The following is a 25712-nucleotide window of genomic DNA, read 5'->3' on the forward strand; positions in this document are numbered from 1 at the left end:
TATCAAGGATCTACTATATATCCTGAAGGATGACCCAACACTCTCAGAAATCTTGGGAGACAGGCCAGTCCTTGCCTGCAGACAGCCCCCCAACCTGAAGCAAATACTCACCAGCAACCACATACCACACAACAGAACCACTAACCCAGGAACCTATCCTTGCAACAAAGCCCGTTGCCAACTGTGCCCACATATCTATTCAGGGGACACCATCACAGGGCCTAATCACATCAGCCACACTATCAGAGGCTCGTTCACCTGCACATCCACCAATGTGATATATGCCATCATGTGCCAGCAATGCCCCTCTGCCATGTACATTGGTCAAACTGGACAGTCTCTACGTAAAAGAATAAATGCTCACAAATCAGATGTCAAGAATTATAACATTCATAAACCAGTCGGAGAACACTTCAATCTCTCTGGTCACGCGATTACAGACATGAAAGTTGCGATATTACAACAAAAAAACTTCAAATCCAGACTCCAGCGAGAGACTGTTGAATTGGAATTCTTTTGCAAATTGGATACAATTAACTTAGGCTTGAATAGGGACTGAGAGTGGCTAAGTCATTATGCAAGGTAACCTCTTTCCCCTTGTTTTTTCCTACCCCCCCCCCCAGACGTTCTTGTTAAACCCTGTATTTGTGCTGGAAATGGCCCACGTTAATTATCATACACATTGTAAGGAGAGTGATCAGTTTAGATAAGCTATTACCAGCAGGAGAGTGGGGTGGGGGGAGGTATTTTTTCATGCTTTGTGTGTATAAAAAGATCTTCTACACTTTCCACAGTATGCATCCGATGAAGTGAGCTGTAGCTCATGAAAGCTTATGCGCAAATAAATTGGTTAGTCTCTAAGGTGCCACAAGTACTCCTTTTCTTTTTAGAAAAATGACAGAAAATTTTAGGGATATGTTGCAAACTGACTCATTCCACACGCTGCAGAGATATGAAATTTCATCTACCTGCTATTATGCTGTCTGCATGAGAGATCAGAGTATACACAAAACCAGCAATAGTAGCAATCAGAGAGACCTGAACATGTTAGGATCCTGATATGTGCACCATATAAAAACTAGAAACCTGATTAAGAAGTAGAGTTTGCACAGGGTTTCTGGTAATTACCTGAATATTTCCAATAATTATTAAAAATCTCTTTTAGTTAATCTGAAAAGTGGCCGTTTAACAACCTCCCATTGTCATAACATGATACACAGACACAGCAAGGTTCAGCCTTTGTGCGGTTACTCCAGTGTTTAATTACGCTCAGTGTTAAAAATTTGTACCTTATTTCTAATTTGAACTCTGCTAGCTTCATCTTCTAGACTTTGAAAGTTATTATGTCATTGTCTGCTAGATTATAGAGCTCTGAACCATCAACAGCAGCTGGAAGCACCAGTAATGCCTGGCTGAGCATGCTCTGCTCCAGCTCCTCCTCCTCAGTGCTGTGTGGAGCTTGCCCAGAGCAGGGAGTAAATTTGCCAGATGGGAGGTGGCTCTTGGCCACTGGGATGCCAGCGGTCATTCCTCCCCAAGCTGCACTGAGCTGGGAGCCCTGCCATTACTCCTCTCTGCAGGGCAGCTGCTTGTTCTCCACTCTGATCTCTGGCTCTTGCTCCCAGGCCCTATCCGCACCCTCCCAGGGTCTGTGAGTGCAGAAACGCCCAGTCTGCATGTTGTTAATTCAGTTAATTTCTCCTGTGGCAGTAGCTCTGGCTCCAGCTCCTTATTGCAGACACGTCTGGGGACTGACTCGGACTCACTGGCCTCACAGTGCATGGAGCCTGGGTGCTCATGTACATGCAGCCTGAGGGAAGGCAAGGGGGTTCTGGGAACAAGGGACAGAGAACAGAGTGGGGACCAAGCAGCTTCCCCCAGTGTGGGCTGTCCCTTAGGAGGTAGGCCATGTCAGGAGATCAGGCTGCGGGTGAGAAGAACTATGATAGAAGTAGGAGCACTGATTATCTGTAAAACAGGAAGGGCTGTGTTATGAGGTACAGAGGGAGAAAAAGGCTATTTACCTGTTCAGAAGCAGCTACTTCTGGTGGTTGGGTTGGCGGATGAAAGTATTGGCCCTCAGTTTGAAGAGTTAACACAACTGACTAATATCAAAGTAGTAAAGTGACCATGAGCACAATAAACTTGACCAAATGACAAGATCCTACAGATAATATTGGTAACTTCAAAAGACCACCATCAGTGATCACACTGAACAGTGTGTGTGAATCAGATTAGAGGCCACACATTTGTAAAAACTTCTGGACATAGGTGAGAAAACGAATGGGGAAGACCTGTTTTGTTTTCCTAGGTAATATTTTGATGGTATCTGTTTCAAATATTTAAAAGGTAAGGATTTTCAAATACATTTTTCAGTTAAAAACAAAGTTTTTTCTTACAATTTTTATAGCTTATGAATACAGCACTGTTATTTTTATTTTCCTGATTGTTTTCTCCATACTTACAGAGGACACACATTAATTCATTTGACATCTAATATTTATAAAATCTTATCTATAGATTGTTGTAGAGGAGTTCTTGGAAGACATCAACAATATTCTCAATTCTGGGGAAGTACCTAATTTATTTGAAAAAGATGAATTGGAACAGGTTCTGGCACCTACGAGACCCAAAGCTAAAGAGGCAGGAATAGCAGAGGGGAACAGAGATGAGGTAGGAGAAGTATTGCAAATATTAGTTTATTGTATCAGATAACATTGTAAATAGATGTTACTGAAATTCTTATTTTCAAAGAATTAAGTATAGACATTCTAACACATGCCTTTTATCTGTCTCTTATTTATCTAATGTATCTAATGTGAAAAGAGGAGAACATTACATTTTGTTTACACTCAGGAAGATCAATTTCCAGGACTTTTAATAAGTACTTCTGTTCTGTCACATGTGGACAAAATATTCCTATTCCACCTTTGGAGAGAAGAATTTAGCTGTTCATAGAGAATTTCTGAGACTAGCTATAGAGGTTAGAGATGGAAATGGCCCATTAGATCGTTCAGCGAAAGTAGGGTTGTTCCCTGGAGTACATGATTGTACTAGATTTCCTTTGAGCAAACAACCTCATTGTCATCTCCTTTATTTTTCCTTTATGCTGTGTTCTTTTTAAACAGGTATTTCAATACTTCATTAACCGAGTTCGTCAGAAGCTGCATATCGTTCTCTGTATGAGTCCCGTAGGTGAAGCTTTCCGAGCGCGATGTCGGATGTTTCCGTCCCTTGTGAATTGCTGTACTATTGATTGGTTTGTGCAGGTTCGTACTAACTAGATCAACAGAGTAATAACTTTGAGATGTCTCAGTAATAAACACTGCTGTTATATATTCTATGTTATTAAAAATCAAGTAAAAATCTAGCCTCCTGAATGTCATCTGGGATTATGTGGTCTATGTGTTATTTTTCAATGATAGGTAATTCCAAGATTCTCATTAACTAGAATATCTCGAATAACTAATTGTGGTTTCTACTCAGCTGATGATAACATATTGGATCCTGGCCTCTCCTTCAGTCTGAGACATTTGACAAAACCAGAGGCAGCTCAGACTTGTCCACAGGCTCCAAGGATTGACATCCTTTCGTTCGTTGACCAGATTCTCTGCCTCCAGTGATGCGGACAAAGCAGTTCAGCAATCCTGCTTTATCCTTTGCAGTCCTCACTTTAAAAGCTGATATGGGAGCAGAAGCCAACAATCACCCCCCGCCCCCACACACTCTTTACTATCCTTTAGGGGACTCAGATTTCCAGGTCTTGGCTCCCTAAACGAGACGAGATGCTGATGTCGGTTTGGTCCCCTCTCCTCAGTCCTGGTGCAGCAGGCCAAACAGAGAAAGCTGAAGATCATAAAATCATAGAATATCAGGGTTGGAAGGGACCTCAGGAGGTCATCTAGTCCAACCCCCTGCTCAAAAGCAGGACCAATCCCCAGTTAAATCATCCCAGCCAGGGCTTTGTCAAGCCTGACCTTAAAAACTTCTAAGGAAGGAGATTCTACCACCTCCCTAGGTAACGCATTCCAGTGTTTCACCACCCTCCTAGTGAAAAAGTTTTTCCTAATATCCAATCTAAACCTCCCCCACTGCAACTTGAGACCATTACTCCTTGTCCTGTCCTCATCTACCACTGAGAATAGTCTAGAACCATCCTCTCTGGAACCACCTCTCAGGTAGTTGAAAGCAGCTATCAAATCCCCCCTCATTCTTCTCTTCTGCAGACTAAACAATCCCAGTTCCCTCAGCCTCTCCTCATAAGTCATGTGTTCCAGATCTCTAATCATTTTTGTTGCCCTTCCCTGGACTCTTTCCAGTTTATCCACATCCTTCTTGTAGTGTGGGGCCCAAAACTGGACACAGTACTCCAGATGAGGCCTCACCAAGATCTAGGTGACCTTCTGAGGAGACACAAGAGGATCACTGCCATGATTCCTGTCAGCTTGCAGACCTTTGCTTTGTCAAGTGATGGGGTTCAATGTCTACATGACTTGTAGGAACCACTAAATCCACGCTAGCCCACCAAGTCTTATCCACAAACGTCTCATCAAAGGCTGGCCAGTTTCAATAGCAGTGGGCTTGTGGAATTCATAAGGCCATTTGATAAGCTTTTTTAAATATAATGTACTCTTTCTGCAATGGTCGAGAGAAAACATCTAGTTTGTACTGAGAATTTACCATATTTCACCACAAATGTTGGCTTTGACCATGATGAAGTGAATGACTGTTGTTCAGATAATCTTTTTCCCTTTTGCAGTGGCCCAGAGAAGCACTTCTTTCTGTATCAAGGACATTTTTCCTGAATGTTGATCTTGGAAGTGACGAGTTGAAAGAGAAAGTTTCAGTAATGTGTGTAGATATCCATATGAGTGTGACTGAAATGGCAGATCGATATTATGCTGAGCTGCGGCGACGATATTACACAACACCCACTTCGTATTTAGAATTAATCAATCTCTACTTGTCCATGCTGGGGGAAAAAAGGAAGCAGTTGGTTTCAGTAGGTTTAATTTTATTAAACAAAAATCTCTGCTTATTGTGTCTGAGAAATGTCTTCCTTCCCTTCAAATTTTTGTATTACTTTTCCTTCATAGTGCAGCAGCTTCAGGGTTTACCATACATAAAATGGCTTGTAATTCTTTTGTGGTAAACCAGCCCAATTTTCCTTTTCCAAGTACTGAATATTAAACCAAGGAATTTTTAAAGTCTAATTTACTTTGTACTGTTGGTGCTTTTTGTTACCATTTTGCTCTTCATTCGCATGGAAAATGAAAAAATATGAGTCATTTCACTTCCCCCATCTCTTGTCCTAGGACAAGACACTTGGGATACAAACATTGCAGCACAATGATTAAAGCAAAATCAAAGAAAAACAAACATTGCATCAAAAGATTGCAATAATATTCAGGTTTTTAAAATGTTTTATTTAACAAAAATCAATGTTGAGCCTAAACATCTGGCAGCTTCTGTTTGATAAGCCTGATCATGTATGCCAATTTAGATGTTTTTTCTTTTATATCTGAATAAATATTATTACATCCATAATAACATAAAATTTTTATTACAGCCACCCTTAAAATAAATGTATTATACAAATTATTTATAACATAATTTACAACTGATATAAAACTTACATTACAGGGTATTAAAATATATTTGTACATAAGTTTATATTTTTATCATGTTAGAACTTTTTGGAAGTACAGTGTTTGGAAAAAGTACAGTTGTACTTTTTGGAGTCAGTGTTTGGGGAAAAAGTAATTAGATGTGTGAAATGTTTTTTTTTGTGCTTCAGGCTCGGGATCGCGTGAAGAATGGCTTATCCAAACTATTAGAGACGAACGTGCTTGTAGATAAAATGAAATTAGATCTCTCTGCTTTAGAGCCAGTCCTTGTAGAGAAATCTGTGGATGTTGAGGCTTTGATGGAAAAATTAGCAGTGGATCAAGAAAATGCTGATCAGGTACAAAGAATTATCTTGTAATATTTATGAGATAACGTGTTACTGCTCAATAATTCATAGATGAAGTAATGGGCTCTATGCTCTCCTCCTTTATGTGACACACTGGGGAGCACAAGGGCCTAAAAGCGCAGAACTGAGCCTTGACAGGGATTGCCGGAAGGGAAAGGCAGTTAGCCTGTGTCCTGCTTTTCTATAGTGTAGCTTCTACCAGTACAAACGTTTCCTCTGTGGACGCAGCAGAGTTTATGCAGACATTTTCCATGTTAGTTAATGCCGCTCCAAGAAGCGTTAACATCGCTTGTGCACTCTGTGACACGCATTTTAGGGGTTACAGCTGCTGAGGTGAGGCCAATAGCAGTGTAGCCAGCTATGCTGCCAGTGGTAGGCCAGAGCCTGAGGCCTACAGGATTGGTCTGTCCTTGCAGTTCCTTGGCCATTGCTCCTCAAAAGTAAAGGGATTTTAGTATCTTTCACCAATTAATAACTTTCTGTGTGTGTCAGGACTGGTGAAGCTCCTCTATAATTCTATTCTGCATACTTTATGTATAAAACCAAAAATGCAGACCTGAGTGTTAAGCAAACCCTTAAAGAAATAAGACAGAACAAGTTAACCCATTTAAATCTCTGTTTTGTTTTGAAAATATTTCACTGCACATTTAATTTTGAGGTTCGCCGTGTTGTTCAAGAAGATGAAGCTATTGCAAAAGTGAAAGCGGAAGAGACTCAGGCAATTGCTGATGATGCTCAACGGGATCTGGATGAAGCTCTCCCAGCTTTAGAGGCTGCAAACAAAGCTCTTGACTCTTTGGATAAAGCAGATATATCTGAAATTAGAGTTTTTACCAAGCCTCCGGATCTTGTCATGACTGTAATGGAAGCTATCTCCATTCTTTTAAATGCAAAGTAAGCCATTCAGAGCTATATAGTATTTTGTTTTAATTTATTTTAATCCATTATTTGTTCATCTTTTCCTTTGTTTTTTCTTTGATTCTTCCCCACTCCCCCCAGCTCTTCATTAGTGAAATGTTTTGTATAATGGTACCTACTTCTACAGTAAATTCACATTTTAATAGGAAGAGTACACTAATGTGGAGAATATCTTTGGTTGAATCAAAGCATTGTCTCTTTGACAGCTGTAGTCACAACTGCTTAGCTTTGCTTTGTGGGTCTCTCACACAAAACACCTTCTACACTTTTCTCAGAAAAATGGTATCATCGTCCACCATGCTGTGGTGATAATATAATAAAAACTCCCCTGAACTTTGGGGAAGTTCACATCTACATTGGCATCTGTAGTTCATAACTGGTCTCATTCTCTATAGTGGGCTGGACTAAAACCGCATGTCAAACTTCCTGAACTTTTTCCAAGTTTCAGAAGCCGTTCCAAATGTTGTGTCTTGGGTCCATCGCTAATTTATAGTAACAGACCACATATATTCTCTGAAACCAGTTCTTAATGAGGGGAAGAAAGGAAGACTAAATTATAGGGTTACATTTAATTTTGCATGACATACTTTGTGTCTTTGATAAAAGCAATTATTTTATGAGTTTCCAAAATCCCTATTGATAAAACTTGTCAGCTTTGATGTGCTTGGGTCAAATTCTATTTTCTTGAAGCATAAAGTTGTGGTATGCTTCAAGCAATGGAGCAATTAACATCCAAAGAGGATGTAGAGATTTATTACATCAATAAGATATCATAACAAAACAAAACAATGAAAAGCCATATTTTAGATAATGATGCTAAAATATCTGTTATGGTAAACAAGCCACATTTCAAGAACTGAACATTCCACAGGTCAAATTCTCCCTTTTTACAGAATATTAAAGTATTTTTTACTTAAAGCGTAAGTACCATTGAGTTTTTTACTCTCAACTATATGGATTTTTAAATCTTGACTATAAATGAAGTAGTTTTTCTTTAAATAAACCAAATGTATTATTTAATTTGAGATTGAGTTACTTTTTACTAAGCCTCCTCTCACTTCTACTTTGAGAATTTCTCACTGAGCTCTTGGAGGCTGCTTTTTTTAACTATTAAGAGACTGGTCTTCTTATCATCTTTTGCTGATGAGTGTTTCCTAACAGGTATCATATCAGTACAAAAGTCTCTTGGCCAGATCTTCAGTTGGTGTAAATTGGCATAGGTCCAGTGACCTCAAAGAAGCTACATTGATTCTCAGCAGCTGAGGATCTGGTTCTCTGAACTCCAAGTTGGTGGTGGATTCTCCATAAGGACCACATCCAAAATTTTTGACTAAGATAGCTTTGGATTTTCATGTGAGCCAATCCAGTTTTTTACAAGTTTTTGTACCAGAGAAGACTAGATTCCATGGTTTCAATGTGAAAACAGTTTATTACTTTGACAGGATTAAACCATATAGGAATTTCACATAGTTGTTGGAGAGAGAAACAAAGGCCCAACTCTTTGGTTAAAAGATTGTCTCAGGAGATTAAAGTACAGATTCATACCTATTGTGACTTGGAGGGAATTTCAGAGTCAGAAAGCCCATAGGGCCCATTCTACTAGAAAAGTAGCAGGTTTGGCAGCCTGCCTTTGTCTCTAGATTATTTGAAATCCACAGAGGTGCTACCTGTGGTTCAATTCACATTTTCACAAAGCATTAGACTCTCTAGTCTAAGTGCCAATTTGGAGGAGAGAGCTATAGTCTACTTGTAATAGCACTTCTTAGCCTTCATTCAGAGGCCTAGCCCTTTGCTTAGATGTGTCCTACAGAGGAGATCTAGTCTACAGCACTTTTATGTTAATTACATATGATATAGAAATGTAAATCCTGTTGCTATGTTTTTATTAAGCACTGATTGTGGTCAAGCTCTTCAAAACACTGTATAAAGCAAGAGGAAGTGGACTGAAAAGTGCAAATTTGTTATTTAAGATCATGTTCTCAGGGTGTGTCTGTCTCAAATTCTGTTACTGTTATTTTCTTTCAGGCCTGATTGGGCAGCAGCAAAACAGCTCCTTGGAGATTCCAATTTCCTCAAAAAACTTTTAGAATATGATAAAGAAAATATAAAGCCTCAAATATTGTTAAAGCTTCAGAAATATATAAATAACCCAGATTTTGTGCCTGAAAAAGTAGAGAAGGTGTCCAAGGCCTGTAGGTCTATGTGCATGTGGGTTAGAGCCATGGATTTATACTCTAGAGTCGTCAAAGAAGTTGAGCCAAAGAGGCAAAAGTTAAATGCTGCACAGGTGTGTGTTTATGTCTCTAATGTCTTTTATTTGTTAGAATGGTAACTTTGATGATATTATTAATTTTTTTTTACCGCGGTAACACCTAGAAGTCCCAGTCATGGACCAGGACCCACGGTGCTGGGTGTTGTACACAGATGAAAAATCAGTTCCTGCTTCAAGGAGCTTCTGATCTAAGTAATAGAATTTTTTTCATCCAGAACTGTTCTTTTAATTCTTTGGGCCAAATCCAGCAGAAAGTAGCCTCCTGGGCTGCTGTCCTGCCCTGCTAGAGAAGCTACTTCTAGTTCCAAGGATGACGTATTCTCTCCTGAATCATAGAATATCAGGGCTGGAAGGGACTTCAGGAGGTCATCTAGTCCAACCCCCTGCTCAAAGCTGGACCAATCCCCAACTAAATCATCCCAGCCAGGGCTTTGTCAAGCCTGACCTTAAAAACTTCTAAGGAAGGAGATTCCACCACCTCCCTAAGTAACCCATTCCAGTGTTTCACCACCCTCTTAGTGTAAAAGTTTTTCCTAATATCCAACCTAAACCTCCCCTACTGCAACTTGAGACCATTACTCCTTGTTCTGTCATCAGCTACCACTGAGAACAGTCTAGATCCATCCTCTTTGGAACCCCCTTTCAGGTAGTTGAAAGCAGCTATCAAATCCCCCCTCATTCTTCTCTTCTGCAGACTAAACAATCCAAGTTCCCTCAGCCTCTCCTCATAAGTCATGTGTTCCAGTCCTCTAATCATTTTTGTTGCCCTCCACTGGATGTTTTCCAATTTTTCCACATCCTTCTTGTAGTGTGGGGCCCAAAACTGGACACAGTACTCCAGATGAGGCCTCACCAATGTTGAATAGAGGGGAACGATCATGTCCCTCCATCTGCTGGCAATGCCCCTACTTATACAGCCCAAAATGCCATTGGCCTTTTTGGCAACAAGGGCACACTGTTGACTCATATCCAGCTTCTCGTCCTCTGTAACCCCTAGGTCCTTTTCTGCAGAACTGCTGCCTAGCCATTCGGTCCCTAGTCTGTAGCGGTGCATGGGATTCTTCCGTCCTAAGTGCAGGACTCTGCACTTGTTCTTGTTGAACCTCATCAGATTTCTTTTGGCCCAATCCTCTAATTTGTCTAGGTTCCTCTGTATCCTATCCCTACCATCCAGCATATCTACGTCTCCTCCCAGTTTAGTGTCATCTGCAAACTTGCTGAGGGTGCAATCCACACCATCCTCCAGATCATTAATGAAGATACTGAACAAAATTGGCCCGAGGACTGACCGTTGGGGCACTCCACTTGATACCGGCTGCCAATGTCTATAAGTGCTGAATTAAGCTTCATATGGGCACTCCATTTGTGGGTAGAATCAGCACATGGGGCGATCAGGTATTGTACATCAGTGGTTCTCAAAGCCGGTCCGCCGCTTGTTCAGGGAAAGACCCTGGCGAGCCAGACAGGTTTGTTTACCTGCCACGTCCACAGGTTCCACCGATCGCGGCTTCCACTGGCCGCAGTTTGCCACTCCAGGCCAATGGGGGCTGCGGGAAGCAGCGCGGTCCAGCGGACATGCTGGCCGCCCTTCCTGCAGCCCCCATTGGCCTGGAGTGGCGAACCGCAGCTAGTGGGAGCCGTGATCGGCCGAACCTGCAGACGCGGCAGGTAAATAAACCGGTCCAGCCCGCCAGGGGCTTTCCCTGAACAAGCATCTGACCAGCTTTGAGAACCACTGTTGTACATGACATTCTTGCCTAGTTCTTCCAAGACTGACTAAACCCAAGTCATCTGGGGATGAATTTTCAAAGAGCTGTGGCCCAAAGGAGACTTTCCCCAGCCATTGGTCCTGTGTCAATGTTCAGCCAAGCTGGTTACAGCAGAGACTAGAGTGTCTGACAGTTTCATACCCTACTCCCTAGAAAAATGGTGGAGGCACTCATTATGAAAATGCCATTTTATTAATAGGACAAAAATGTTCTGGTTTAAAGCTACTTTTTCAAAAAGACTCCTTATTCATATGTAGGCACCTGAATAATGACCTGATTTTCTCAAGTCCCCTGTACCTGCCACTTCCATTGGCTTCAGCTCTTCTAAAAATCAGGCCACCAGGTTTGAAAGCCGTGGCCTAAATGTTTCCTCACATTCTTAGGCTGAACTTGATGCTACTATGGCTACCCTACGCGACAAGCAAAGGAAATTAAAACAGGTGGAGGATCAGATACAGGCATTACAAGACCAGTATGAAAGAAGCCTTGAAGAAAAAGAGAGCCTTGGTAAGTGATTTCTCTTGAAGTCGTTAAACAATTAAATTAGTCTTTCACTTTCATGCCTCCACAATACAGCTAGCTGGACCAGGGGAAACTAGCTAGCCCTGACCCAGTCAGTCTCATACTATACACAATATAAACATAGTGGTATGCAAATTAATATGCACATTGGTAGGACTCCATTGAAGGGGTTAAACACGTGATTTAGTAGCACTCTGTCTCCCCAGTGCTTCTCTGGTCACACAGTACCGCGGTAAGGAGATGCTACATCTGCTGACAACAGTTAGGCTTGTGACTATTCCTTCAGGCAGCTTCAAGTGGAGCAACCGGATTCCAGTAGTAGGTGATGATAATATCACAGCAGGATGATTTGAAGAGGGTGTGCTGAGAGTTTAGCGAGGTCAGGACATGTTTTTCATGGTCCATAGTCTGTCCTGAAGTACCCAATCAATAGGCCAAAAAGAAGTTTGCTCAGAAGCCACTGGAAGTTAAGGCTAGAAGAAAGGGTAGGGGCAGAGGGAGGCTAAAATAGAAAGTAAGGGAAAAGATTATTAGGAAAAATTGACTTTTTAATACTAATCACAGTCCAATAATTTTATAACTGTTTAGCAAGGACCATGGCACTTACCCAAGCTCGCCTCACTAGAGCTGGAAAGCTGACAGCTGCATTAGGAGATGAACAAGTTCGGTGGGAAGAGAGCATCAGGAATTTTGAAGATGAGATTTCAAACATCATAGGAAATGTGTTCATAGCAGCTGCTTGTGTTGCCTATTATGGGGCTTTTACAGCACTTTATAGGCAACTGGTGAGTAAAAATAATTTCCCTTTTCTTTTTTTCCTCCATAATGTGGTGCTTGTGAAAGGTACCAAACTGGCATTACTGTAGAATTGCTTTAGCCTCTGAACAGGTACAATATGGACAGTGTCAGTCTAAGCATTCCCCCACAACCTCATTAATGATCCTCAGGCTTGCTGTCCAGAGTTCAGTTTTAATACATATTCAGCCATTAGTGACAATTGTGAAGGGTGTAGGATTATTATTAGTACAAGACTAGGACCCCTGTCTATTCGAAATTAACTAAAGACACTCACTTGTTGCCTCCTAAGCAATCAAGCAGCCATCCAATGATGATAACTTTTAATTACTACCAACTAGCGTCCAACAGGTTGTTACAATTCCCATTAAGTAATATAATCTCCTATGAATCTCTTTTTACAATTAATCTCTCTCTATCCCAGCTGATAGATTGCTGGATCAAGAAATGTCAGAATCTAGAGATTCCTATCAATCCAGACTTCAGTCTTATAAACATTTTGGGAGATCCCTATGAAATTCGCCAGTGGAACACGGATGGGTTACCACGTGACTATGTGTCTACTGAGAATGGGATTCTTGTGACTCGAGGGCGACGCTGGCCACTGATGATTGACCCCCAGGATCAGGTGAGCACTGATTGTAAACTGTACTGATGCAGCTCCCTTTCCAAAAATGCAACTACTCCGTAAGTTTTTGTACCAGACATTTCTCACACTGACACCTTTTTCTTTGTTGGCTTGGGGCCAGATCCTTATATCGTGCAAATCAACATACTTCAGTAGCGGTATGGTGACTAATGCCAGCTGAGGATCTGGCCCATACATTTTCATTATGAGACCTGTGATTAAAAATAAAAAACACAACAGTGTTTCAAGTGTTGCATGGACTCTAATTTAACATTCTCATTCCAATCAAAATTGGAATAGGTTTAAAATAATGAATAGAGGTTTCTAACGATAAAAAACGTGGAAATGATTGTGCAAAATGTGTGATATAAAAACCCTCCACAATACGAAAACTATAAACTGTATTGATAACAGAGGAAAAGCAGGATTGTGTCCAGTTTTCCTTAAAGCCCAGGGATGAGTCTCAAAGATGGTTGAAGCTATGAAAGGAGTTTCGTACAATGAAAGACTGTGAAGACTATTATTATTATTTAACCTAGAAAAGAGAAAAGAAAAACTGCATATATCTGCCTCACAACTGGTGTTTATTTTGTGCTATAACTTTCACCACACATTTTTGTGGTTTTCTGAATCCCCTTAATTGACCTAGTGCTAAATGACTATTGAACAACAGCCAATTCTGTTAGGACAATTCCCTGCATTGTTCACTCCTTTTCCCTAAAGTGTGATTATTGGAAGAGGTAGGTGAACACAATGAAAGAATTTAGAATGAAAAAACTTTTTCAGTTTAATTTTTACATTTAAAACATTACAAGTATAAATCTACTATTAATTATTTTAGGGTCCAATTGTGTCTGTGTGGGTATTCCTTCCTTCTTCACTCAACCCTGCAGCACCATCCTTTCCTCTTCCCTAGACATCATACAGGTCTCTCTCCATGGTCTGGTGTCCTTGTTGGAGGAGAGGGGCTGCTGACTGAATGGGCCAGGAGAAGTATGGGTGGGTCAGATGAGCACAAGGATTTCTCCTTCCTAGTGCACAACTCATTCTAAAGGGGATGAATGGGAGGCCAAACCCCCTCTCCACACCAGCCTTGGGTGCACCACACAGTGTGTATAATCCCCCGGGAAGCTGGCCCTCTGATATACAGTCCCTCTTAAAGTTTCTCTTGGTGTGGTGCTGCCTCACACTACTCCCCAAAATGATTCCATGCTTGAATGGCACAATCCGGACCTATAAAGGCTAATAAAATACTAGCAGTCCTAGCACAGTTGAATATCATCACACTGTGCAGTGTAAAAGCCACCGATATTACAGAGACCAGCAAAAACCTTTTTTTCTGGTGATGCTTCTCCGGAGTAAAGAGTTAGTACAATTAATTTACTTTTCCTGATCAAAGCAGTGGTCTTAAGAATTGCACTTCTGAATATTGAGGCAAACATGCTAATTAACCTTTTGGTCAAATATGAAACTTAGCCAACCTTAGTGATTACTCTCGTTTCCTACATAGGCAAATCGGTGGATAAGAAACAAAGAAACAAAATCTGGTTTGAAGATAATTAAGCTAACAGACTCTGGTTTCCTGCGTACTCTTGAGAATGCTATTAGATTGGGTTTACCTGTTCTTCTAGAAGAGGTATGTATCTTTTATCAATAAACTTAAATTACTAACGTTGTATTTCTATCTCTTTACATATGTTGGAATTAGTAGGAACATCGTAATCAAAATTTTTGTCTACGAACTTCAGTTTTTTCTGGCCACAAAATCCCAGAACATTTCCTACATTTTAGGTATATTATTTTTTCCAGAGAAATGTTAGCTAAAATGAAGATATAAAGGCCTGTTCAGTAAATATGGCTATTCAAAAAGCAAAACAAAAGCTCTCTCTAATTAACAAAAAAACTCCAGGAGAAATTCATTCTATAAGATGATAATCTAAAATGTGCATTATAGAGTCACAGGTTTTCGCTTTGTTTTTTTTCTTGAGAAACCTGCCTCCCATTTGAATTTTCATGTGGGTGGCGTGTTGACAGAGGAGACTTTTTAATCAGACAATATGTTTTTTGAAACATTTTTGAAATCTACTAACACTTTTTGTAATTTCGTATTTCTAAATGGTTTGATGTACAAACATCACATCAATGAAACAGACCAACGGCATTTTGGGCTGTATAAGTAGGGGCATTGCCAGTAGATCGAGGGACGTGATCGTTCCCCTCTATTCAACATTGGTGAGGCCTCATCTGGAGTACTGTGTCCAGTTTTGGGCCCCACACTACAAGAAGGATGTGGAAAAATTGGAAAGAGTCCAGCGGAGGGCAACAAAAATGATTAGGGGACTGGAACACACGACTTATGGGGAGAGACTGAGGGAACTGGGATTGTTTAGTCTGCAGAAGAGAAGAATGAAGGGGGATTCGATAGCTGTTTTCAACTACCTGAAAGGGGGTTCCAAAGAGGATGGCTCTAGACTGTTCTCAATGGTAGCAGATGACAGAACGAGGAGTAATGGTCTCAAGTTGCAGTGTGGGAGGTTTAAGTTGGATATTAGGAAAACCTTTTTCACTAGGAGGGTGGTGAAGTACTGGAATGCATTACCTAGGGAGGTGGTGGAATCTCCTTCCTTAGAAGTTTTTAAGGCCAAGCTTCACAAAGCTCTGGCTGGGATGATTTAGTTGGGGATTGATCCTGCTTTGAGCAGAGGGTTGGACTAGATGACTTCCTGAAGTCCCTTCCAACCCTGATATTCTATGATTCTATGTTATTTGTTAGCCCTGGAAGACAGAGAGGGCGAGATTCTCCATCCTATTGTGCTCTTGCAGTGCAAAGCAGTCTTAAATTTGGCCTAAGAGAAATGGTCTGAAGTAAATAGGATAAAATTCAATGAGGACAAATGCAAAGTACTCCACTTAGGCAGGAACAATCAGTTGCACACATACAAAATGGGAAATGTCTGCCTAGGAAGGAGTACTGCAGAAAGGGATCTGGGGTCATAGTGGACCACAAGCTAAATATGAGTCAACACTGTAACACAGTTGCAAAAAAAGCAAACATCCTTCTGGGATGTATTAGCAGGAGTGTTGTAAGCAAGAAGTAATTCTTCCACTCTACTTCATGCTAATTAGGCCTCAACTGGAGTATTGTGACCAGTTCTGGGTGCCACACTTCAAGAAGGATGTGGAGAAATTGGAGAAAGTCCAGAGAAGAGCGACAAAAATGATTAAAGGTCTAGAAAACATGACCTATGAGGGAAGATTGAAAAAATTTTGTTTGTTTAGTCTAGAAAAGAGAAGACTGAGAGGGGACATAACAGTTTTCAAGTACATAAAAGGTTGTTACAAGGAGGAGGGAGAAAAAAATGTTCTTCCTAACCTCTGAGGACAGGACAAGAAGCGATGGGCTTAAATTGCAGCAAAGGAGGTTTAGGTTGGACATTAGGCAAAACTTCCTAACTGTCAGGGTGGTTAAGCACTGGAATAAATTGCCTAGGGAGGTTGTGGAATCTCCATCATTGGAGATTTTTAAGAGCAGGTTAGACAAACACCTGTCAAGGATGGTCTAGATAATACTTAGTCCTGCCATGAGGCAGGGGACTGTACTAAATGACCTCTCAAGGTCCCTTCCAGTCCTATGATTCTAAGTGGCCAAATTGGGATTCCCCTGGCAGAGGGGAATTCCTGAGGTCGCTTTAATATATGTTGGGGGTGATCACGGTAGTTCTTGGGGTCATGGGACCTCCAGAGTTTCACACAACTCCCTCCTCTAGGGTTCTGTGGTTGGTGTACCTGAGCCAGGCTTCAGGATTATGGATGTAGTACAAGTCTGTTGTTTAATAGGCTGAATGCAAAATTTTTAAGTCATTCCTTGTGGAAATTTGAATCTCTGAGGGTTTTAAGGAGAAATTTGAAAGAGGATAAATGAGATGGCTCTATGGATATTTAAGGGGAGCTCCTCCCAAGGCATCATGAGAGAAAGCATGAAGGTGCTTTTTTAAGAATTTAACAAGTGGGCAATGGAGGCTGGTAACAAGAGCCAATCAGAGGTGCGAGTCAACATGTTGACAGAGAATGAGTAAGAAGTCAGATGGGGATAGGCTGTAAAGGCCCTCGAAAGTGAAGACAAACAGTTTGTGTTTGATGTGATAGAGAGAGAAGCCAGTGGAGGAATACAAAGAGTGGGGTGACATAGTCAAAGTGACATGCTAGGAAAATGATATTTGCAGCATCCTTCTGAATAGATATGAGCAGGACAAGATTGCATTTGTCAAGGCCAAAGAAAAAGATGTTGCAGTAATCAAGATGTGAGATGATGAGAGCCTGGAGGAGGGTCTTAACTGTATGGATGCATAGGAAAGGCCATATCTTAGAGATGTGCTGCAGAAAGAATCTGAAAGATTGAAATATAACCTGTATGTGATGACCTAGAGAGAGGACCAATTTGAAGATGGCGGCCAGGTCATGGGCCTGAGTGACAGGCAGGATGGTGTTGCTCACAGTGAACAAAAAAGGAGATAGGGCAGAGGGCTTGTGGAAAAAGATTCAGAACTCTGTTTTAGCCACCATGTTGAGCTTGACTTGATGGTTAGACAGACGTGAGATGTCAGAAACACACTTCTTCGAGTGATGGTCCCTATCTGCATAGATACATGTGTGCCCCATGCACCTGAGTTTGTAATTTTTTAGTCAGTAGTGTCCATTGATCCTCACATGTGCCATAACTGTCCTCATGCTCCAAACTGAGTGTGTAAGGGATGGTGTGGACCAACACCTCTCCAGTTCTTTCTTATCACCGCATGGTCTAAGTCAGAGCTCATACAGGTGGTCATATGGCACAAGGCATCTGGGAGTCCAGAATGCATATCAATTTACTAGATCTCAGGGTAGTCCATCAAGTCTGTAATGCATTCTTTCCACTCATCCAATCCCAATGTTCAAATAATGTCAACATAACTATAAGGACAACATAACAACTGTCTTCTACATAAACAAGTAGTGGGGAACGAGATCCCTTCCTTTTTGTATAGCGTCAGTTAACATCTGTAACTGGTGCAACCACCATCACATAACCCTTTCAGCAGCATGTTTACTAGGGGTGCAGAACTCCCTAGTGGACAGTCTCAGCAGATTTTTCCATGGACCACAAATGGGAGATTCACAATTCAGTTCTAAACAAGGTCTTCACCCAATGGGCAATGCTGTCCTGGGACCTTTTTGCCTCACATGTGAACAAGAAACTTCCTCTATACTGCTCCAGAGCAGCCCTAGGCAAGGTCTCAAAGGGAGATACACTCCAGCTACCACAGAAGGTTCACCTGAGGTATGCTTTCCCTCCCATTCCATTAATACTACAGGCCCCATGGAAAATCCATTAAGATAGAGCTCAAGTCATCCTCATTGTGCCTAACTGTCCAAGACAGTTAAGGTTTACAGATCATGGAATCATAGAATATCAGGGTTGGAAGGGACCTCAGGAGGCCATCTAGTCCAACCCTCTGCTCAAAGCAGGACCAGTCCCCAGCTAAATCATCCCAGCCAGGGCTTTGTCAAGCCTGACCTTAAAAACCTCAAAGGAAGGAGATTCCACCACCTCCCTAGGTAACTCATTCCAGTGCTTCACCACCCTTCCAGTGAAAATTTTTTTCCTACTATCCAACTTAAACCTCCCCCACTGCAACTTGAGACCATTACTCCTTGTTCTGTCAAAAGATCTACTGAAGCTCTCAGCTCAGCTGCCCATAAATGTCTGCCCATTTCTGGACCTCCTAACACAACATAAGGGCACTTTCAAGCATGCAATCTGGAACCACTGCAGCCTGGTATTTGGATGGTCACTGGATGGTAAGAGCGCTTGTGTTTCAGAGTGATGCAATCCATCCTTAACCACAGAAGGAAAGACTCTACTAGGATATGTTATTCAGCTAAAAGGAGGTGTTTCTCCTCTTGGGCTCAACAATGCATTATTGCCAGAATCTGCTGGGTTCTCTGCTATCCTGAAATATTTACCCATAAGTCTTTGGATGTCTCATTTAGTTCTCTTCAGGTTCATTTAGCAGCAATCAGCCCTTTTCATCCTCCTGTTGATAATCACACAATCTTCACTCATCCTGTTAAACTAGATTTTTGAAGGGGCTTCTTAGACCGTTTCCACCACTGGTGAAGTTCGCACTCCAGTGGGACCTCAATTTTGTTCTTTCATCTCTCAGCAGACCTCCCTTTGAACCTCAAGCCACATGCTCTGTGGCCCATCTGACTATGAAAGTGGCCTTTCTAGCTGAAAGCATGCGTGGTGGACCCGAGTTTCATAAGAGTCAAAGCATCCATTTACTGGTATTGTTTCCAAAACCACATGCCTCAGTTGAAGAGAGGAGACCGCATTCTCTGGATGTCTGAAGGGCACTGGCCACTTGATCTCTATTTCATCCTTCTGTGAAAGTGGCCTTCGCAGTAGCAATAACATCAGCCAGGAGAGCTGTTGAATTACAAGCATTATTAGCCAAACCACCTTATACTGTCTTTCATAAGGATAAAATCTCTATGAAATCTCACCCTAAGTTTTTACCAAAGGTGGCTCCAGAATTTCAATTAAATCTATCACATTGCTGCTGTTTTCCCTAAGCCATATGCAGAGCATGTAAAGCAGAGCAAAAGCTCCATTCGTTGGATGGACATTCCTGCACAGGCAGGAATGTCTGTGAGGGGAGAGCTCCTGTCTCATACTGGGAATGAGGGGCGATCAACAGGTTATCTCAAGTGCTTATATACAAATGCACAAAGCCTTGGAAACAAGCAGGGAGAACTAGAGGTCCTGGTGATGTCAAGGAACTATCACGTGATCGGAATAACAGAGACTTGGTGGGATAACTCACATGACTGGAGTACTGTCATGGATGGTTATAAACTGTTCAGGAAGGACAGGCAGGGCAGAAAAGGTGGGGGAGTAGCACTGTATGTAAGGGAGCAGTATGACTGCTCAGAGCTCCGGTACGAAACTGCAGAAAAACCTGAGTGTCTCTGGATTAAGTTTAGAAGTGTGTGCAACAAGAGTGATGTAGTGGTGGGAGTCTGCTATAGACCACCGGACCAGGGGGATGAGGTGGATGAGGCTTTCTTCCGGCAGCTCACGGAAGCTACTAGATCGCATGCCCTGATTCTCATGGGTGACTTTAATTTTCCTGATATCTGCTGGGAGAGCAATACAGCGGTGCATAGACAATCCAGGAAGTTTTTGGAAAGCGTAGGGGACAATTTCCTGGCGCAAGTGCTAGAGGAGCCAACTAGGGGGGGCGCTTTTCTTGACCTGCTGCTCACAAATCGGGTAGAATTATTAGGGGAAGCAAAAGTGGATGGGAATCTGGGAGGCAGTGACCATGAGTTGGTTGAGTTCAGGATCCTGACGCAGGGAAGAAAGGTAAGCAGCAGGATACGGACCCTGGACTTCAGGAAAGCAGACTTCGACTCCCTCAGGGAACGGATGGCCAGGATCCCCTGGGGGACTAACTTGAAGGGGAAAGGAGTCCAGGAGAGCTGGCTGTATTTCAAGGAATCCCTGTTGAGGTTACAGGGACAAACCATCCCGATGAGTCGAAAGAATAGTAAATATGGCAGGCGACCAGCTTGGCTTAATGGTGAAATCCTAGCGGATCTTAAACATAAAAAAGAAGCTTACAAGAAGTGGAAGGTTGGACATATGATCAGGGAAGAGTATAAAAATATTGCTCGGGCATGTAGGAATGTTATCAGGAGGGCCAAATCGCACCTGGAGCTGCAGCTAGCCAGAGATGTCAAGAGTAACAAGAAGGGTTTCTTCAGGTATGTTGGCAACAAGAAGAAAGCCAAGGAATGTGTGGGCCCCTTACTGAATGAGGGAGGCAACCTAGTGACAGAGGATGTGGAAAAAGCTAATGTACTCAATGCTTTTTTTGCCTCTGTTTTCACTAACAAGGTCAGCTCCCAGACTGCTGCGCTGGGCATCACAAAATGCAGAAGAGATGGCCAGCCCTCTGTGGAGATAGAGGTGGTTAGGGACTATTTAGAAAAGCTGGACGTGCACAAGTCCATGGGGCCGGACGAGTTGCATCCGAGAGTGCTGAAGGAATTGGCGGCTGTGATTGCAGAGCCACTGGCCATTATCTTTGAAAACTCGTGGCGAACCGGGGAAGTCCCGGATGACTGGAAAAAGGCTAATGTAGTGCCAATCTTTAAAAAAGGGAAGAAGGAAGATCCTGGGAACTACAGGCCAGTCAGCCTCACCTCAGTCCCTGGAAAAATCATGGAGCAGGTCCTCAAAGAATCAATCCTGAAGCACTTGCATGAGAGGAAAGTGATCAGGAACAGCCAGCATGGATTCACCAAGGGAAGGTCATGCCTGACTAATCTAATCGCCTTTTATGATGAGATTACTGGTTCTGTGGATGAAGGGAAAGCAGTGGATGTATTGTTTCTTGACTTTAGCAAAGCTTTTGACACGGTCTCCCATAGTATTCTTGTCAGCAAGTTAAGGAAGTATGGGCTGGATGAATGCACTATAAGGTGGGTAGAAAGCTGGCTAGATTGTCGGGCTCAACGGGTAGTGATCAATGGCTCCATGTCTAGTTGGCAGCCGGTATCAAGTGGAGTGCCCCAAGGGTCGGTCCTGGGGCCGGTTTTATTCAATATCTTCATAAATGATCTGGAGGATGGTGTGGATTGCACTCTCAGCAAATTTGCGGATGATACTAAACTGGGAGGAGTGGTAGATACGCTGGAGGGGAGGGATAGGATACAGAAGGACCTAGACCAATTGGAAGATTGGGCCAAAAGGAATCTGATGAGGTGCAATAAGGATAAGTGCAGAGTCCTGCACTTAGGACGGAAGAACCCAATGCACAGCTACAGACTAGGGACCGAATGGCTAGGCAGCAGTTCTGCGGAAAAGGACCTAGGGGTGACAGTGGACGAGAAGCTGGATATGAGTCAGCAGTGTGCCCTTGTTGCCAAGAAGGCCAATGGCATTTTGGGATGTATAAGTAGGGGCATAGCGAGCAGATCGAGGGACGTGATCGTTCCCCTCTATTCGACATTGGTGAGGCCTCATCTGGAGTACTGTGTCCAGTTTTGGGCCCCACACTTCAAGAAGGATGTGGATAAATTGGAGAGAGTCCAGCGAAGGGCAACAAAAATGATTAGGGGACTGGAACACATGACTTATGAGGAGAAGCTGAGGGAGCTGGGATTGTTTAGCCTGCAGAAGAGAAGAATGAGGGGGGATTTGATAGCTGCTTTCAACTACCTGAAAGGGGGTTCCAAAGAGGATGGCTCTAGACTGTTCTCAATGGTAGCAGATGACAGAACGAGGAGTAATGGTCTCAAGTTGCAGTGGGGGAGGTTTAGATTGGATATTAGGAAAAACTTTTTCACTAAGAGGGTGGTGAAACACTGGAATGAGTTACCTAGGGAGGTGGTAGAATCTCCTTCCTTAGAGGTTTTTAAGGTCAGGCTTGACAAAGCCCTGGCTGGGATGATTTAACTGGGAATTGGTCCTGCTTTGAGCAGGGTGTTGGACTAGATGACCTTCTGGGGTCCCTTCCAACCCTGATATTCTATGATTCTATGATTCTATGTAAACAGAGTTCTTTTGTTCTATCTTGACAGAACCGCGCACTTCAGAAAGTCTCCTAAACTGTTTGTAGCATATAGAGAAAAGGACCAAAGATGAAGCTGTTGCAGTGCAAACAGTCTTTAACTGGATTTCCACATGTATCAAACTTTGTTATCAGGTGACTGTAAAGACTCTACCTGATAAAATAATGGCTCATTTGATGAGAGCTTGATCCACTGTGATGGCCACTCTCAGGACATTTGTAAGGCAGCAGCCTGGTCCTTCATCCACACATTCACTGAGCAGTACACAATTGAACAGGCTTTCAGACACCATGCAAAATTTAGCAGAATTGTCCTGCAATCACACGACTCCTGGTACCCACTTCCAGCAAGGGTCACTGCTTGTGGGGGGTTGGGGGGAGAGGTCATCAGCAATAAAATATATGTATACAGCTCATCATTAGAAGCAGAAATGGTTACTTGCCTGCACAAAGAAAAGGAGTACTTGTGGCACCTTAGAGACTAACCAATTTATTTGAGCACAAGCTTTCGTGAGCTACAGCTCACTTCATCGGATGCATACTGTGGAAAGTGTAGAAGACACATAAATTGGTTAGTCTCTAAGGTGCCACAAGTACTCCTTTTCTTTTTGCAAATACAGACTAACACGGCTGTTACTCTGAAACTTGCCTGCACAGTAACTGGTGTTATTCCAGATGTGTTGTCTGTATACATATTCTATGACCTAACCCCCATCCCCGCTACTCAGAGTCTTTGGCATCGGGCTCTGTAGGTGGCAAAAGAACTGGTTTTTGGTTGAGGCAGCCCCCCCCCCCTTTATGCCCTCAGTTGCTGGTGTGAGGATACACAGTGGATGTGCTCACACCAACAGTGGAATATGTATGCAAACTACACATCTTGAAGAATACCATTTACTATATAAGTAAGTAACTAGGGCTGTCAATCACAGTTAACTCATGCAATTAACTAAAAAAAATTAATCGCACTTATAACAATAGAATACCAATTGAAATTTATTAAATATTTTTTGATATTTTTCTACATTTTCAATATTGATTTCAATTACAACACAGAACACAAAGTGCACAGTGCTCACTTTATATTATTATTTTTTATTACAAATATATGTACTGTAAAAAGGATAAAAGAAATACACCTCTTCCCTGATATAACACGGTCTTACTGCGTTATATGTGAAACCACGTTATAGCGAACTTGCTATGGAGGGCTGGGTAGGGAAAGCTGTGCCTCCCCAAACAGCCTGGCCCCGCCCCCATCCGACCCCCACCTACTTCCCGCCCCCTGACTGACCCCTCAGAAGCCCCAACCCATCCAACCCCCCCCTGCTCCCTGTCCCCTGACCGCCCCCCGAGACCCTCTGCCCCTTATCCAACCCCCCAGCCCTGGCCCAGCCCCCTTAACACGCCACTCAGAGCAGCATGTCAGAGCCATAGGTGCCGACTCCCTGGGTGCTCCGGGGCTGGAGCACCCTCAGAGAAAAATTGGTGGGTGACAGAGCACCCACGGCAGTTCCTCGTCCTGCCCCCCCGTCCCAGCTCACCTCCGCTCCACATCCTCCCCTGAGTGCACCACCACCGCTCCGCTTCTCCCCCCCCGCCCCCCAAGTCTTGCCGCGAATCAGCTGTTTGGCATGGCAAGCCAAGGAGGGATGGGGGAGAAGCGGAGTGGCGGCGTGCTCAGGGGAGAAGGCAGAGTGGAGGTGAGCTGGGGCAGGGATCGGTTCCTCTGCACCCCCACCACCCCGGTTACTTGCTGCGGCCCCCCCCACGCCCCCCGCAGCTCACCTCCGCTCCACCTCCTCCCCTGAGCACATGGCCCCTCCACTTCTCCTCCCCTACCTCCCAGGCTTGTGCAAGCCTGGGAGGGAGGGGGGAAGAGGGGAAATGCTTTACCGCATTATATCCGAATTCGAGTTATATCGGATAGCGTTATATCAGGGTAGAGGTGTCGTATTTTTTAGTTCACCTCATACAAGTACTGAAGTGCAATCTCTTTATCATGAAAGTGTAACTTACAAAGGCAGATTTTTTTGGTTATATAACTGCACTCAAAAACAAAACAATGTAAAACTTTAGAGCCTACAAGTCCACTCAGTCCTACTTCTTATTCTGCCAATCGCTAAGACAAATGAGTTTGTTTGCATTGACGGGAGATACTGCTGCCTGCTTCTTATCTACAGTGTCACCTGAAAGTGAGAATAGGCATTCACATAGCACTTTTGTAGCCAGCGTTGCAAGGTATTTATATGCCAGATATGTTAAACATTCGTATGCCCCTTCATTCTTCAGCCACCATTCCAGAGGACATGCTTCCATGCTGATGATGCTCATTAAAAAAAATAAGGCATCAATTACATTTGTGACTGTACTCCTTGGGCGGGGGGGGGGGGGAATTGTACATCTCCTGCTCTGTTTTACCTGCATTCTGCATATATTTCATGTCATAGGAGTCTCGGGTGATGACTCAGCACATGTTCATTTTAAGAACACTTTCACAGCAGATTTGACAAAACGCAAAGAAGGTACCAATGTGAGATTTCTAAAGATAGCTACAGCACTTGACCCAAGGTTTAAGAATCTAAAGTGCCACCCAAAATCAGAGAGGGACGAGGTGTGGAGCATGCTTTTAGAAGTCTTAAAAGAGCAACACTCTGATGCAGAAACTACAGAACCCGAACCGCCAAAAAAGATCAACCTTCTGCTGGTGGCATCTGATTCAGATGATGAGTCAGTCTGCACTGAACATGAACATGTGTCAGTCTGCACTGTTTTAGATCGTTATCAAGCAGAACCCATCATCAGCATGGAGGCATTTGCTCTGGAATGGTGGTTGAAGCATGAAGGGACATGTGAATCTTTAGCGCATCTGGCACATAAATTGCAATGCCAGCTACAACAGTGTCATGCGAATGCCTGCTCTCACTTTAAGGTGACAAGAAGCAGGCAGCGTTATCACTTGCAAATTATAACCAACCTTGTTTGTCTAAGTGAATTGGCTGACCAAGAAGTAGGACTGAGTGACTTGTAGGCTCTGAAGTTTTATATTGTTTTATTTTTGAATGCAGGTTTTTTTGTACATAATTCTACATTTGTAAGTTCAACTTTCATGATAAAGAGATTACACTAAAGTACTTATACAAGGTGAATTGAAAAATATTTTTTTTGTTTTTTACAGTTCAAATATTTGAAATAAAAAATAAATATAATGTGAGCA

At 42.7% G+C, this 25712-nt stretch overlaps 1 protein-coding gene across 1 annotated transcript in view; it reads left to right on the top strand.

Annotated features, from left to right (window-relative positions):
* DNAH6 (dynein axonemal heavy chain 6) overlaps window positions 1-25712 on the top strand; it is a 192411-nt gene that overhangs the window by 97430 nt on the left and 69269 nt on the right. Inside the window, exons 47-56 of the mRNA XM_084627883.1 lie at window positions 2521-2673; window positions 3129-3269; window positions 4760-5002; window positions 5798-5965; window positions 6633-6868; window positions 8918-9179; window positions 11317-11440; window positions 12044-12240; window positions 12675-12878; window positions 14389-14514. Coding sequence (XP_084484009.1) covers window positions 2521-2673; window positions 3129-3269; window positions 4760-5002; window positions 5798-5965; window positions 6633-6868; window positions 8918-9179; window positions 11317-11440; window positions 12044-12240; window positions 12675-12878; window positions 14389-14514 — 1854 coding nt within the window. The remainder of the gene's footprint in view (window positions 1-2520; window positions 2674-3128; window positions 3270-4759; window positions 5003-5797; window positions 5966-6632; window positions 6869-8917; window positions 9180-11316; window positions 11441-12043; window positions 12241-12674; window positions 12879-14388; window positions 14515-25712) is intronic.

Source organism: Lepidochelys olivacea (genome assembly GCF_965140295.1).
Source record: "Lepidochelys olivacea isolate rLepOli2 genome assembly, chromosome: 5".
NCBI lineage: Eukaryota > Metazoa > Chordata > Testudines > Cheloniidae > Lepidochelys > Lepidochelys olivacea.